This window comes from Dipodomys ordii, unplaced genomic scaffold, assembly GCF_000151885.1.
Source record: "Dipodomys ordii isolate 6190 unplaced genomic scaffold, Dord_2.0 Scaffold79, whole genome shotgun sequence".
Lineage (NCBI taxonomy): Eukaryota > Metazoa > Chordata > Mammalia > Rodentia > Heteromyidae > Dipodomys > Dipodomys ordii.
The window spans coordinates 7404255-7419619 of record NW_012267295.1 but is presented as its reverse complement, the minus strand read 5'-3'; the positions used below and the strand labels follow the sequence as shown (position 1 = coordinate 7419619).

Sequence of the window (15365 nt, the reverse complement as noted above, 5' to 3'; positions counted from 1 at the left end):
CTTTTTTCTTATGTGGTGCTGAGGAATCGAACCCAGGGCCTCGAGCATGCAAGGCAAGTGCTCTACCACTGAGCCATCTTCCCAGCCCATGAATTTTATTCTTGTAATTAAATATAAGTTAATTTTCTCATTACTATATTTGGGAATTCCTCCAGGACTTGTTGGCTTTAATGAGAAACAGGGATGACATATGCCAGGCCCGAATATTAGCCCTATTGCATTCTAGTCACTTGTTGCAGTCTGTTGTATGGCCAGTGGCAAAATGATCAGTTTGGAAACAGGTGCTCAGCATCTTCCATTTCCATGCACGGAGACTGATAAACAGTCCTATCAGAGTGGCTCAGCAAAGGCTGTGGTTCCCAGCGTGGCCGAGGAAGGTTTGACCTGACTACCAGGGCACTGGGATATCTCTCTCTGCGGGTGATTAGCCCAGGGTAACCTTCAAATGTTCCCACATATATCCCACCCCACAGAATTGTCAGTAAGTAGTAAATGCTCAAAATTCAGGCAAAATGGGAAAAGAAGCAAAGATACTATATTTCATAATTTAGTACAGTGTTAATTAGTTCTTAACATAGTCATTTCTGTTTGTTCAAAAAAAAATCATGGACAGGGTTTTGTACCTTCCCTCCTTTTAAGGTGTAGGTGAATCATTACTGGCCTTTTTGTTTTTTCTATGGCCATGAGGGCTTAGCTCCTTAGCGATTTCGAAGGAGCAGTTGACAATTCTGTCTCCTTCACATTTCTCCAGCCTTTAGCTTCTACTGTGTAATTTTAATTTCCTCTGCCCCTTGTTTAATGGAAATGCAGACTTAAAGAAACATCTGCTTTGCATTAAGAGTTGAGCATAAGCCCAGGAAATGGCTTTCTGAACAAAATCAGTATAATGACTTAGCCAAATTTTTATAAGCTGGCAACTATGACTAGTGATTTGATCTTTCAGAGTTACAATTACAGCATCTTTAAGAAGATCATGGTGAGAAAACATGTTGAAAACAAAAACATTATGAAATTGTAAGATGTCATCTCTCAACATTTGTTTGACAGGCATTGATTGAACATCTTGAATATTTGTGCTGGATTCTATGTGAGTGACTTGTATGTAATCTGGCACTTTATAAGCCTGCAGTCATGGAGGGATGCAGTGATCTGAAAATTGCAGTACAATGTAACTATGAAGGCTTTGGCAAGTCTTGCTGATATGGGAACACTGTGTGGATAGGACTGGCAGAAAAAGAGCAGATGGAGTTGGGGATCAGCTTAGGAGCCCAGACTTAATTTAGTAGCTTTGTTTCTTAGAGTGTTCTCTGAAAAACTTGATTCTCATAATACTTAATGACAAATTCATGAAACCTAAGCTTTGATGATGAAGGATAACATGTCCTGGTTAAATGTTAGGCACAAATTACCATGATTATTTCCAGACTTCTCAGAACTTTTGTAATGCTAATGCTGTCTTTTGTGATTATTGAGGCTGTGGTTAGGTGGCAAAAGTATAGGTCATTTTCCCATCTACTTGATTGTGCACCACTTTTTTCCTAAGAACATCTAGGGGTGCCATCAAAGGCACAGTTGTGAGAAATTCTACTGCCCGTCTTGGGAAAATTCTGGTGTGTTTAAACTGGGATATAAGGCATGATTGGGTTCTTAATTGCCACGAAACTGGCAGCTGAGGGTAGAATGTATTGGAAGCTGAGAAGGATGGGCAGGGCACTTGTAGGGGTGCTGTGTGGGAAGCCAGGAGGCTCAAGGCCCAGCAGGGTAGGAAGGACAGCTTTAGCAGTATCAGAAGTAGGTCTTGGTGGAATTTGAAGTTGGATAGGTCTGGGGTGGCTTTGGTTAGGGAGGGAGGACTTGAGGATGACTTCCAGGTTTGGGGAATGTTAGCTACAATCCCTGAAGGTAGTGGAAAAAGACTGAGTGGTAGTTGCAATCTCATTATTTATCAGCCCTCCCTTGAAATATGTCTGCTTTCTGAACCCAGTCATGTGATTGGGCTTTTAGCGTTAATCTCATTTCACTTAAGATACAAATTGTACTTCGTAAAAGTAAGAATTTTTAATGAATTCATATGTTTTTTGTTTCTTTTTTTCAGTCAGGGCCTAGTCAACATTTGGAAGCTGAGTCAATTCAAGATGCTATGGATATGGATGAGGGCTCAGGCTTCTCTCCCTCAGAGCCAATGCTGTGCAGTGAAGCAGGGGAAGGGCAGGTGCCACATTCCTTAGAGACCCTGTACCAGTCAGCTGACTGCCACAGTGCCAGTGATGCCTTGATAGTGCTGGTCCATCTCCTCATGCTGGAGTCAGGTTACAAACCTCAGGTAAGTCCACTGGCAAACCCAGGTACCTTGTGAGGGTGGAAGTTTCCCCCTGGGAAAGGGTATGTCAGGAAATACCATGAGGGCAATGGAGCATTCCAGGCTCCTTGATTACAAGTGTTGGGTAGTGAATGTAAAATGTTGAATGCAGTAGGTACTCAGTGTGCCCTCCCCTATTCCCTTCTTTATCTCCTTCTCTTTTGTCTATATTTAGTATTACATAGGTAATGGTGATACGGTAGAAACAAAGAAAAGCTACATGAGAGTTACACAGTAATGCCTGGATGAGAGTGTGCTGGTGAGTGTGGACTGGGTGTGGTGGACAGCTAGTGCACTAGGATATGTTTCACATTAATGACTGAGACGTCAGGAGTTTGGTAAGATTCAGTTAGGAAGAGAGATGTTACTCCAGTGCTATAGTTGCGTATCTTCACTCATTCACTGACAGACATCTGTCTACGAATGTCTGGTACGAAGTTTTGGTCATACCTGTGGTCAGATTGCTTATATGTGTGTGCAAACAAGTGGCCTGAGACTGTGGCAGGGATAAAGAAGAATCTGAGCCACAATACTACTGTATTGTCATATTCTAGCAGAGAAATCTATATTTTCAGGGTGCCAAGGATTCACAGAGAATGTAAATATTCTCCCAAACTTGAATGTGCTAAGGAATACCATGAATCTTGCTAGAATGCACATTCTGACTTCATGACTCTGAGCTTCTGCACATTACTGCATAACACCAGTGCTGATGGCCTGTGGCCACATAAAGGGTGACAAGGTGTAGATGAATTCACCGAGCCTTGCATGTTGCATATGCCATGCACTGAATAACCCTTGATACTCCTCAAGAAATTTGTAAGCGGGCAAGGAAGAGACAAACCAAAGATAGTTATATAACAAACAAATTGACAAATAATAAGATTATACAACAGAACTATGACCAGTAAGAGGAAAGGGCTTTGCAGAAGGGACCATGTTTGAGCTGGAGTTTTGAATTGTGATATGACTTTGCTAGGTGATCTTTGGAGAGAAATTGAATAGGTAAAAATATAAATAAGGCTCAAATAATTTTTTTTTTTTTAGTCTGTCCTGGGACTTGCCCCTTCAGCTTTTTTGTGCTCAAAGCTAGTGCTCTAACAATTGAGCTAAAGCTCCATTTCTGGATTTTTGGTGTTTAATTGGAGATAGGAATCTCATGGACTTTCCTGCCCAGACTGGCTTTGAGCTGCATTCCTCAGATCTCAGCCTCCTGAGTAGCTAGGATTACAGGCATGAACCACTGGTGTTCAGTGCAATTTTTGATAGAAAAATGTCACAATATTTTATCCTCTATTAACAGCAGTATTAATGACTTAACACACTCTTAACAGTTGGGCTATCTTCCTAAACAAGTTAGGATCTTTTTGGATTTGGGGGTTTTGGTGCAGAGGAGGAGTCCTGGAGTTTGAATTCAGGGTCTCACACTTGCTAGGCCAGAGTTCAACCACTCACTTGAGTCAAGCCTTTAGTCCTTTTAGCTTTACTTACCCGTACCTGGGCTGGACTTTGATACTCCTGTTTTAAGTTTTCTGCATACCTGGGATAACAGGTTTGTGCCACCATGCCCAATTATTGATTGAGATGGGGTCTTGCAAACATTTTGGCCAGAGTTGAGTCATCTTTGAACTGTGATCCTTCTGATCTCAGCCTCCTAGGATTATAGGTATGATCATCCCTCCTGGCCTAGACATTTAGCCATCTTTTTTTTTTTTGAGTATAATATTTCTTCATTATTGGTTTGCATTTTATTCCTCAGGGGACGGAGGCCAAAGCAGCGTCCATGCCAGAGAAATGGAAGTCCAGTGGTGTGTACAAGCTGCAGTACACACATCCTCTCTGCGAGGGGGGCTCTGCTGCGCTCACCTGTGTGCCTTTGGGAAACCTCATTGTCGTAAATGGTAACTGGACTGCAGAGTACGGTGGCTGGTAACAGCTAACGTGCGTGGCACTGTGTAGCCACTTCAGGATTGGCTGTCATGGCGGGGTTCTGAGTCTCTTTCGATTCATTTAATCCTACACTACGGATGACCAAAGGCTAGACTGAGGTTGATGCGTGGGCAGGGGCCTTTACTCTTGGGGCAGCCATAATTCTTTTGATGTAATATTTTGCTCTGAGGGGTTGTGAGTCTTACTGCATATGAACTCTTTGAAAAGTATGTTTTCTCTTTTCATGCCTGTCTGTGGTACGTTTATTTAAAAAAAAAAAATTCTGTTTTTGGCTATACTTTTGCTGGTTGTGTAAGTGCTTTACCATTTGAGTCATACTCCTAAGCTCTTTTTGCTTTAGTTTTTTTTTTGTTTTTGTTTGTTTTTTTGGGGGGTTTAGTTTTGGGGCCTGAACTCTGGACCTGGGTGCTATCCCTCAGCTCTTCAGCTCAAGGCTAGTGCTCTACCACTTGAGCCACAGTGCCACTTCTGGCTTTTTTCTTTTTGCTTATGTGGTGCTGAGGAATCGAACCCAGGGCCTCTACCACTGAGCCACCTTCCCAGTCTGCTTTAGTTATTTTTCTGAGAGAGTTTCTGCTTTTTGCCTGGGCTAGTCTCAGACTACAATCCTCCTACCTTTGCCTCCCACATTGCTAGGATTGCAGATATATGTAACAATGCCCAATTTTTTTGTGTGAAGTCTGCTTTTGAACCTCAGGCCTCCCATTCTCTGCCTCCTGAGTAGCTGGGATACCAGATGCACCATTATACTTGGGTTTTATTTATTATTATTATCTTTTTTTCTTAATGAAAGTTTTGAACGAATATTATGAGATTGAACTGGGGTCCTCTTAACCATTCGACATCTAACAAGCAATGCACAGAAACACTGGTGAGGTTCTGAGACTTCAGTTGGTGTGGGTTTCATTTGCCCTTCCCCCATAGAAGTCACTGAATAAAGAATTCCTTTGTTAATGTCCTCTCTTTGTTGATTTTCCACTCTTGAGAAATTTTGCTGGGATAGCAGTGCTTCTTGTCTTTGGATGGTGCCTGTCCCAGCTGCCAGTGGTCTCTGGGACGGCCGGTGCTGGGGATGTAAGCAGTGTGAGCACCAGGGGCTTTGTGTTTATTGTGTTTGTGTCTTAAGGTTTATCCTTTCTAGCCAGTTAAGAGGGTGAAGTAAAATTGGAATGACTGCATTGTTGTTTGTTGTTCATGCAGCTCATCTTTTGTGCATAGCAAAGGCTGCTGCTTTGTTACCTTAGGCCAGGGACTTCCAGCATGTTCTGCAGCTGTTTGTTTCTGCTGAGATGGACCAGAGGCAGCCCTGTCACACTGAACCTGGAAACCACGCGTTTGCCCCTCATTTATTGAGGTCCTGTGCTGAAAGAAATGTTGTTTTCTGTGAAACATTTTGTGACTTATGGTATCTTAATTTTTGAAGTGGAAGATATTTCTCAGCCCCCCTTTATATAATTTTTGCTGTTTCAGCCACCAGATTCTTTTTTTTTTTTTTTTGGTCGGTCGTGGGACTTGAACTCTGGGCTTGGGCACTGTCCCTCAGCTCTTCAGATCAAGGCGAGCGCTCTACCAATTGAGCCACAGCACCACTTCCAGTTTTCTAGTGGTTTATTGGAGATAAGAGTCTCATGGACTTTCCTACCTGGGCTGGCTTTGAACCACAATCCTTAGATCTCAGCCTCCTGAGTGGCTAGGATTACAGGCGTGAGCCACCGGCGCCCAGCTTACCAGATTCTTTAAATATTGGAAAGTCTGCAGAGTTGAGCTGACCGCTTTGGCAGTGTTCTGCCCTTGTGAGGCTGTGACTGTGGGATGGCTTTGGGATCTCTAAGTGTCTAGCAATTCTTCACAAGTAGCAGATGGAGTTTTTAATCTGGTGATCCTGTGTCTTGAGCGTCAGCAATTTTTCTTCCTAAACTAATCATCATTTGCAAGGTTGAAGTTACCAGATAGTTAGAAGTAGGTTATAATTTTTGCCTCAGTTCTTTTTTTTTTTTAATTAATATGTTTTGTCTCAGTTCTTATAGGAACACTTAATGACATGGATATAGTCTCTGCAAAATGTCCTGATGATTTCTTAATGTCTGGCATTTTGTTCCCTTTCTCTTCTTGGCAAATCTGTCACTTGCAAATTTGTACCATAGCCAATCACCCCCAGGCTCGAGTCTGAGAAGGAACAGTGTGTCCTTGAACCTTCTCTTCAGCAGGGCGTGCAGAAGCACATCACTGCCTCTTTCATGGGCCAGGATGAAGCATGCCTTTGTACACATGACTAAATTCAGCTACGGGATGTCAAGAATATTGGTCCTTTGGGTCCAGAGAGTGATGATGGTGTGAAAACTGGCGGGATTGTTTTAATGAACAAGGGCAGACCCATTGCCAAGGGTTAAATGAAAAAAAATGTGTTTTTAGTGACTTCATTAGCAATAATGGGTTCGTTGTGCTTCGTTGCCTGCAATTAACCTTGCTGCATCTCTCAACTACTAATAAGCTCCTGGTGATGTTTGGTGGGTTGCATAGAAAGATGTTCATTGTAGTTATAACGGTGGTGTTTGAGAATGATTTTCCTTCATGGTGGGTTTACACTTTTGACCTTGCTGTGAGGAAAAGAAATAGGCCCAGAATTTTTTTCTACGGGGACAGCGTATCCTTAGTGTGTTGGAAACAAGGAAACACAAGCCTGCCATCTTTGTTCTGCTTATTTACAGCTACGTTAAAAATCAGCAGTGAGATTAAAAGTGTGAAAAGGTTGCAGCTTCTGCCCGAATCCTTCGTCTGCACGGAGGAGCCAGGTATGTAACACCGTTCGGCTTTGGAGTGAAGTTGTGAGAGGTTCACTTTTCAGATGGAAGAGACAAATGTTCTTTTAAAATTGTTTTTCAGTGAAACTCAAACTGAGGCAATCAGGTGGTCAGAGGTGAAGCATGGGGGGAAGGGAATGACTCGTCCCAGTTTCTGTTTTGTGCTGACCATGAGCCTCTGCGTGTGCCCTTCCCTTTGGTCCTTGGTCTTCACAGTAAGCTGAGGAGGTAGGGGGCAGATGGGAAGGTACTATGCAATTACAGCAGCACCTCTTAGGGAAAGGCTGGCTAGACCTTCCCTAAAAAGTCTTCCCCACAACCTAGGGAGTTACCTGAAAGGCCTCGAGGCCTGTACTTAATTCTAGGGAGAAAATGACTTAAACTAGATGATGGGAGAAAAAGTAGCAGAATGCACTCAGAATTTGGACATCATCTGTCAGATGATGTCAGATGAGACCAGTATTAACCTTCTGGGCTTTGTAGTTGAGCAGAGGTATTCTGCGGTTTAAACTCAGCCCTATAATTTACTGGACAAGTGGTATACCACTTAAGCTCACCTCTAGCCCTTTTACTTTTAGCTTATTTTTCTCATAGGATCTTGATTTTTTTTTTCCTTGCTTAGGGTTGACCTCACACTGTGATCCTCGTATCTGTATCTCTTGAATATCTTGAATTTTAGAGATGGACTATCATGCTTGACTAATTTGTTGAGATGATATCTCACTAACTTTTTGCTTGGGCTGGCCATGAGCCATTATGCTCCTGATCTCCACTTCCTGAGTAGTTAGGACTATGGACATGAGCCATTGTGAGGGCTTAGTCAACCTTATTTTTACTATCACTCTTCTAAGGCACCTCTGAAGCATCCTTCTCATTATTTTCTCCTGTGTAATTTTAATGCCACAAATGCACCATACATTTGTTTACATATTGTAGCATTTTGGAGGGTTGAAATGTAATTTGTAGGATGTTTCATTCTCCAAGAGCTTATGTGTTTTTCCCATTGAGGGAGACCTTGCTCCTACCAAGAACTCATATTAGACACAAGTCTGTGAATGTGATCTTTCTGTTAGGCTCAGAAAATGTAAAATTTCTGGTTACAGCGTTTATCTGCATACTCCAAAAGACCTTGCTGTTGGCCAAATACTTTATGCCCTGTAAAAGTCTTTCATGTTCAGCTTAAAGATTAGGAAATGGAGTCGAGGAGGTTAAGTTACCTCAGAGTCAAAGACATAATAAATGGTGGCACACAGGAAGATTTGTAGGGATCCAGCTCAAACTCCTGTTTTCAACTCATATCTGTTAAATAAGGAAAAAGGAAATGGCAGAGGGGATGGAAAGTTAATACCTTCCATAAGTCCATGGACTGTTCCAATTAAGTATTTTTAATAAAGCCCTTTTATGCTGGGTAGGAATATGCCGTTCATTTGGCAAGTCATTTTCCTAAAGTTTCGCTTGCAGTTATAAAGCACTAACACCAAGTATGTTTTTTGGCCTCCTAAGCTCCTAATCACATACTTATAGGTTGCTGAAGGGGGGGAAAAACTAACAAAATGAGTTTTTACATTTGAAAAAAAGCTTTGAGCCAAGTTCGTTAAAAAAAAAAAATAACTTGAGATATGAGACCTAAGATGGCAGGTTCACACAACAGAAATTTGGGTTTAGCTACATCTCTCTTTGTTGTTGTATATCAAGCTGTAATGATCACATTGTCTCAGTGAAATACATAAAGATAGAAAGGGGGAAACGCAGGCATCCACAGCTGATATGCCACACACTGTGCCTCAAGCGTTAACGTTTTATAGTCCCTGTCAGCTCTAGTGCAGGGTCTCCTTCAAGTAGGTGAGCCAGGTAGGTGACGGTCTCCATGGGTAGGGAATTTGCCCAAACATGAACACTTGGTAGACAGCAAAACTGAAGTGGGGACTTTAGATATACTTGGGTGAAGCTTGTGCACATCAGTGTACCTATGAATCATCTGATGGAGTGGGGCGTTAGTAAGGCTGGAGAAGAATAGTCTGACCAGTGCCCCCAGGATGTCGCTTCTGGTGGAGCCACACTGTAGCAAGTGACTAAAATTGAATCCTTCAGAGTCAGACATGTGTAGCTTTGTCCTGTCTCTTGGCACTGGTTGTGGACAGGCTCTCTGTGCTTTGTGCTGCCTCTTACTTGTGGGAGAACTGCTATGTATGCAAAGGCTGGAAAACACTTGACACTGCTGATCCACTCCTCATTCCATAAGTACTGTTACCTTCCTGGGATCTGTGTCCCTCTCTGCCAGTGCCCATTGCAGATGTGTGGATAGATGCTCAGCAGTCTTGCTGTTCAACAAACCTTGCCATAAGCCTTTTCTACACTTGCAGCCTATAAGCTGCATAGATTGGGCCTGGCTCTGTGACCTTGATACCATTATTAATTTTACATGGAATATTTACTGTACTTCTTCCTCTGCTTTGGCTTATCTGTATATTGTTTGTAGTGGGTTTTTTGTTGTTGTTGTTACTTTTAGTTGGACTGGCAGAAATGGAATACAGACATTGAAAGATTTTACTTTTTAAAAAAATAGGTGAAAATGCAGCTGAAGTGTACAAAGATCTTCAGAAGCTGTCCCGCCTCTTCAAAGACCAGCTGGTGTACCCCCTCCTAGCCTTCACCAGACAAGGTGAGGGGTGATAAATCATCACTGTTAGAATGGGGACACTTGGTGTGCTTGTTGACTGATACCTGATTTCTCTTTCCTTCCCCTGAAATTCTTCTCTTCAAGCTTCAATGTTCATTTGGAATGAATTTCATTCTTTTTATTTTGTTTTGTTTATTTCTTTGAGATGGGGTTTTTCTATGTAGCCCAGGCTGGCTTGAACTTTTTGTCTTCTTGCCTTTGCCCCCAAATGCTGGGATTATAACCTTCACCGCCTTGCTTGGCTTTAAGAGCCTTGCTTTCAGTCAGTGTATTATAGTTGCTCAGGTTGTGACTTGAAGGTGGGGATAAGAGCTTTACTCATTTTTGGGTTCTCATAAATATATAAGGTTCGCCTGTAAATTGAGTCTGAGGGGTTTTTCCTTCTTTTTTTATTCTTTTTTAAGCCAACATTTATTGGGTGTTATGTGTCATCCATTTTCTTAGATGTTTTACCTGTTAGTGGATGACCAGTGCTAGTAACTTTGAAGTAGATTTTTATTATACTCATTTTATGGATGAAGAAATTAATTCAGTAAAGTTTATAATTTATTCAGGACTTTGTACTAGTCAGCTTTCTTTTATTTTTGTAACAGTAAAGAAATATTTAAAAATTGTAATGACCTAGAGCAGACATTTATTTTCTCAGTCAGGCACATGTGATGTGCGGGTTTGCATTGACTAAAGGAGTGATCTTTATCCAGGACCCACTCTTCCTGGGCTAGATGGAGAAGCCAGTGGTCTAACTGTGTGTTGTTTCTCAAAACTATGGCTCAGATATCTTCCACTCATATTTCATGGGCAGAGCAAGTCAAAAGTGACATGAGCCACCAGCATCTGGCAGTTTAAACAATTTCCATTTGACTTTGGACCGTATTCTTTCTTTGCTTTGTTTCTGAATTTTTCTGTCTTTTCCTCAGCCTGTTAGATGTCAGATAATTGCTTACAATATGCCAGAAAATTGTTTTAAATACTTTCTGCTATGTAGCACATTTCTCACAGCAACACAGCAAAGTAGGTTGTGAAGTTATAATCCATTTTGCACATGAAATTATAACCCATTTTACACATGAAGAGATTGGGTTAGAGAGTAGGTAACTTGTCAGAGGCAAGCATGTGATAAGTGGGCCGGAGGGGGGGGTTGGGACCAGTGGGGTGGAGAGGAGTGAGAAAAGGGGTGATGCTGATCTGGACACATTATATGTGTGTGGAACACACGCGCGCGCGCACGCACATGCATGCACGTACATGTGCGCCCTCTTGTGCAATTGTTTGTTAATAAAGACAATCGATCACAGATGGTACATGGTTAGCTGAGACCACTGTCAGTCACTGCTTGAGAGGGGGACAGGTGGCAGCACTTTGAGGAAAGAGGTCTTTATTCACCAGGACCTGTTGCTTCTCTTTTCTCTTAGCACTGAACCTTCCAGATGTGTTTGGGTTGTTAGTCCTCCCATTGGAGCTGAAACTACGGATCTTCCGACTTTTGGATGTTCGGTCTGTCTTATCTTTGTCTGCAGTTTGCCGTGACCTGCTGATTGCATCCAATGACCCTCTGCTGTGGAGATGTTTGTACCTGCGGGATTTTCCAGGTGATTTCTGTAGTAACTTTAAACTGAAAAGGGCATTTTCATACTGTGTGGTTGTTGAAGTCTTAGTTATTCAGCTTGCTGGAAATTTTTAGCTGTAGGTTGCTGCGTTTTTTGTTTTGTTTTGTTTTGTTTTTTTCCTCTTTTTTTGACAGTACTAGTAGTGTTTGGACTAAAGCCCTGGTCCTCTACCACCTGAGCCACATCCTCAGCCCTTGTTTTACTTTGGTTATTTTTCATATAGGATTTTTTTTGTTGTTGCTGTTGTGGCACAGGAATGGCTTTAGACCCACGATCTTCCTACCTTTGCCTCTGTGTAGCTAATCTTACAATTAGTAAGCCACGAGGTCTGCTTGTTTTGAGCTTTTAAAGAGATGTTAAGTTTTGTAAATCTTTGCCTGTGTGACCTATTTTCATTTTCATGTGACCTATCTACAACACAGATTACCCAATTACACTAAACACGTTGTTGTCTCAGGATGGTAAAACAGAACACAGGCTTATTCTTACTTTAAAAATTATCCTCATGGCTGACTTAGAAACAAACTGTTAACATTTTTGTTTTTTTCTTTTAATGTTTGAAAATGTATGAAGTATTTGTGATCTGGTTTTTTCCCTTTTCTTCCTCTTCAGTTCCTAATTTTATTATACTTATGCCCCTGAATCTAGAGTTTAAAATATTTTTATCACAATTGGCAGCAAATGTCATTTTTTTAAAAAAGACCAACATAGGTAGAAAAAAAGAAAAAGCAGGCTATACTATGTATGTCAGGAAAACAAAACCTTTTGCGTATATTATAGTTCATATAATGTTTTATAGTACATATATTTGCATATAATACACATACTTGAAGAACAGGTACCATTTCTCTTGTGTGTTCAAGTGGAACCTGTAAGCTGTATAGAAACTGAGGGTTCTGGCACTGGTGGCTCATGCCTGTAATCCTATCTACTTAGGAGGCTGAGATCTGATGGTCGCAGTTCGAAGCCAGCCTGGGCAGGAAAGTCCGTGAGACTCTTATCTCCAATTAACTACCCGAAAACTGGAAGTAACACTGTGGTTTAAGTGGTAGAGCACTTGCCTTGAACTGAAGAGGTCAGGGATAGTGCCCAGGCCCAGAGTTCAAGCCCCATGACCCACCAAAAGAAAAAAGAATAAAAAAAACGAATAGAAAGCCAAGGGCTCCTGTGATACAGTGTTATAGGACTAGAGTTTTGTAGACGTTCATCTACTGTACTCACTTGTAGAGACTACATCACCAGCTTTTTTTTTTGGTCGGTCATGGGGCTTGAACTCTGGGCTTGGGCGCTATCCCTGCGCTCTTCAGCTCAAGGAGAGCTCTCTGCCGCTTGAGCCACAGTGCCACTTCCGGTTTTCTAGTGGTTTATTGGAGATAAGAGTCTCACGGAATTTTCTGCCCAGACTGGCTTTGAACCGTGAACCTCAGATCTCAGCCTCCTGAGTAGCTAGGAATTCAGGCGTGAGCCACCGGCGCCCGGCCATCACCAGCTTTTGTCTGAACACTTCATCAGATGTAAAGTCAGTTTTCTTCTTCCTCATTTCATATATTTCAATTACATGGCTTAAGAATATGTAGTCATACTTCTGATAATTGAACCACTTAGGACATGGTTGGGAGGAAATTCACCCAAATACAAATGTGGAGTATGGTGTAGATAGTCAGAGGTGGGGGAACGTGAGATGTGGGGTTCAAACAGCTGCCCACCTAGCTGAGCCTGGGGAGGAAGAGGCAGTGCTGGACATGGGAGCCGTGGGGGGAGAGCGCGTTCCTCTTCTCCCAGGTCCACTGCTCAGTCACGGGCAGGTACAATGACCACACTGGAGTATCGGTCAGGGGTTGAGCGCAACTCAAGAAAATAGTGGTGCTCAATAAGGCAAATGCCTCACATTTCTTTTTGTGTTTAATGGGCACAGTGCTTTTTCTTTAGGATCCGACTAAACCCCGTGGAATGGTGGGTGAGGAGTGTTCTTACTGCCTTGCTTTTTTGTTTGGTCTTTGCAGAGAGCACCAACAGAGCTGGAGACACAGACTGGAAGGAAGTAGGTATTTTTAGATGTGAATGCTAATGTTCATGATCTAGAAATAACTAGTGGATTATAGTTAAGGACTTATATTTTCATTTTTATTATAATTGATACATTCACTTTTACTATGAACTTTATTTTCATTAAGTCGATTTCTCAATTTCGATAGGTGGAAATATTTTCAAGTTTTCCTTTATAGACGTGGTGCTGCCTGTAATTACACAGAAAAGTCTTTACGAGGATTGTTTTTCACCTTAACATAGAATGTTCATTCTCCTTTTTTGCCCAAAACCACATTTGTTATGTTTGTACTGGGACAGTCTTAAGCTGTCAGCTAGTTAGAATAGTATATTGTGAAAAGAATAAATGTATTTATCTACAGATGGCTACTGCAAAAGATACTGATAGACTGAGACAAACACCTGAGATGATGGACTGGAGAAGAATAAAGTCCTATGGAGATCCACGTAGCACAAACACACAGTACCATTCACTAGACAATGTCCTGTACTCTAAAATAGGCACCTACTTTTTTTGAATTGAGACTCATTTTAAGTTAGGGAGCTTACTGAGAAAATGAATTTAAGGTGCTGTCTTTCACCCTTCTGATACCTGAACTTCATTTGTAGTGAGACATTTTTAAGCAATTATATAAATTTTCTACTTAAAGGCTCACCTAAACTTACATATGAGCTTCGGAGCTCTAGATGAGTCTTAAAAAATACATGTCAGGAAATGGCGCTGTGGCGCAAGTGGTAGAGAACTTGCTTCGAGCTGAAGAGCTCAGGGACAGTGCCCAAGTCGAGAGTTCAAGCCCTACAACCAAAAAAAAAAAAAAAAAGTTGCCTTTAAACCTGTGGCTTTAGGCAACATACCTTAAAAATACATGTCAGGCAGATATCCCTGCCTTGGATTTCCTGTTCTCAAGATTCATAGTTGTTCATTCATGGTATGCTTCAAGAATAGGGCTCATGCTCACTTGGTAGTGCATGAGGAGCGGCCGCCCTGTTCACTCAGATGGAAGCTAGCACTTCTGTGTACTGCATTCTCTGCCTGGGTAGTGTGGGAAAAGAAAAGTGTAGCTAGATCTAAGCAGCAAAAGCCAATGAGCTCTGAGGAAGCCTCCAAATAAATCACTGTTTCTCACTTTCTTCCACAGCTCTACAGAAAGAGGCACAAACAGAGAAAAGAAGCGCAGCGCGGGCGGCATATGTTCCTGACGACCCCGTCCCACCCCATCCCCTTCTATCCCAGCCCCTTGCATCCCATGCCCTTTCACCCCAGCTCACTCCTTCCTCCAGGAATTATTGGTGGTGAATACGATGAAAGGCCCACACTTCCCTTTGGTGGGAATCCAATAAACTCCCTCATTCCAGGGCCTGGGCAGACGCCCGGCCAGTTCCCTCCACTCAGACCACGCTTTGATCCAGTGGGCCCACTTCCTGGACCTAATCCCATCCTGCCAGGGCGCGGGGGCCCCACTGACAGATTTCCTTCCAGGGCCAGCAGGGGTCGCTCCACGGACAGCCGGCTCCCATTCATGTGATTGAGGAGTAATCTCACTCTGGAGCTAGATCTTTTGGTTTTGAAACTACCATAAAGCTGCCATCTCCTGGGGGTGCCGCTCTCTAGGGTTACTTTCTGACTATGGTGGTGAGACTGCACTCCCAGGACCGCCCCCTAGCTGCATTTGCACCTGCAGGCTCCCCGGGGTTGGAGGTTACTCCAGCAGGCTTGGCTTTGGGAATTGTTTGCTACTGATTGCCCTCTTCTGAATTCCCCTCTAGGGTGGAGCTTGCTGTGCTGATAGATAATGTCTGCTGTCAGATTAAAAAAAAATGTAAACTACATGACAATCTTGACTTTTATTCCAGAAAGATACATAATATTCAGAAACCTCTCACAGTGTTACCTGGACATGTAAAAATGATCGGATTATCTG

At 42.3% G+C, this 15365-nt stretch overlaps 1 protein-coding gene across 1 annotated transcript in view; it reads left to right on the top strand.

Annotated features, from left to right (window-relative positions):
• Fbxo7 (F-box protein 7) overlaps positions 1-15365 on the top strand; it is a 20681-nt gene extending 5316 nt beyond the window's left edge. Inside the window, exons 2-9 of the mRNA XM_013024812.1 lie at positions 187-197; positions 2100-2323; positions 4119-4260; positions 7018-7101; positions 9677-9772; positions 11203-11379; positions 13401-13438; positions 14583-15365. Coding sequence (XP_012880266.1) covers positions 187-197; positions 2100-2323; positions 4119-4260; positions 7018-7101; positions 9677-9772; positions 11203-11379; positions 13401-13438; positions 14583-14969 — 1159 coding nt within the window. The 3' untranslated portion in view covers positions 14970-15365. The remainder of the gene's footprint in view (positions 1-186; positions 198-2099; positions 2324-4118; positions 4261-7017; positions 7102-9676; positions 9773-11202; positions 11380-13400; positions 13439-14582) is intronic.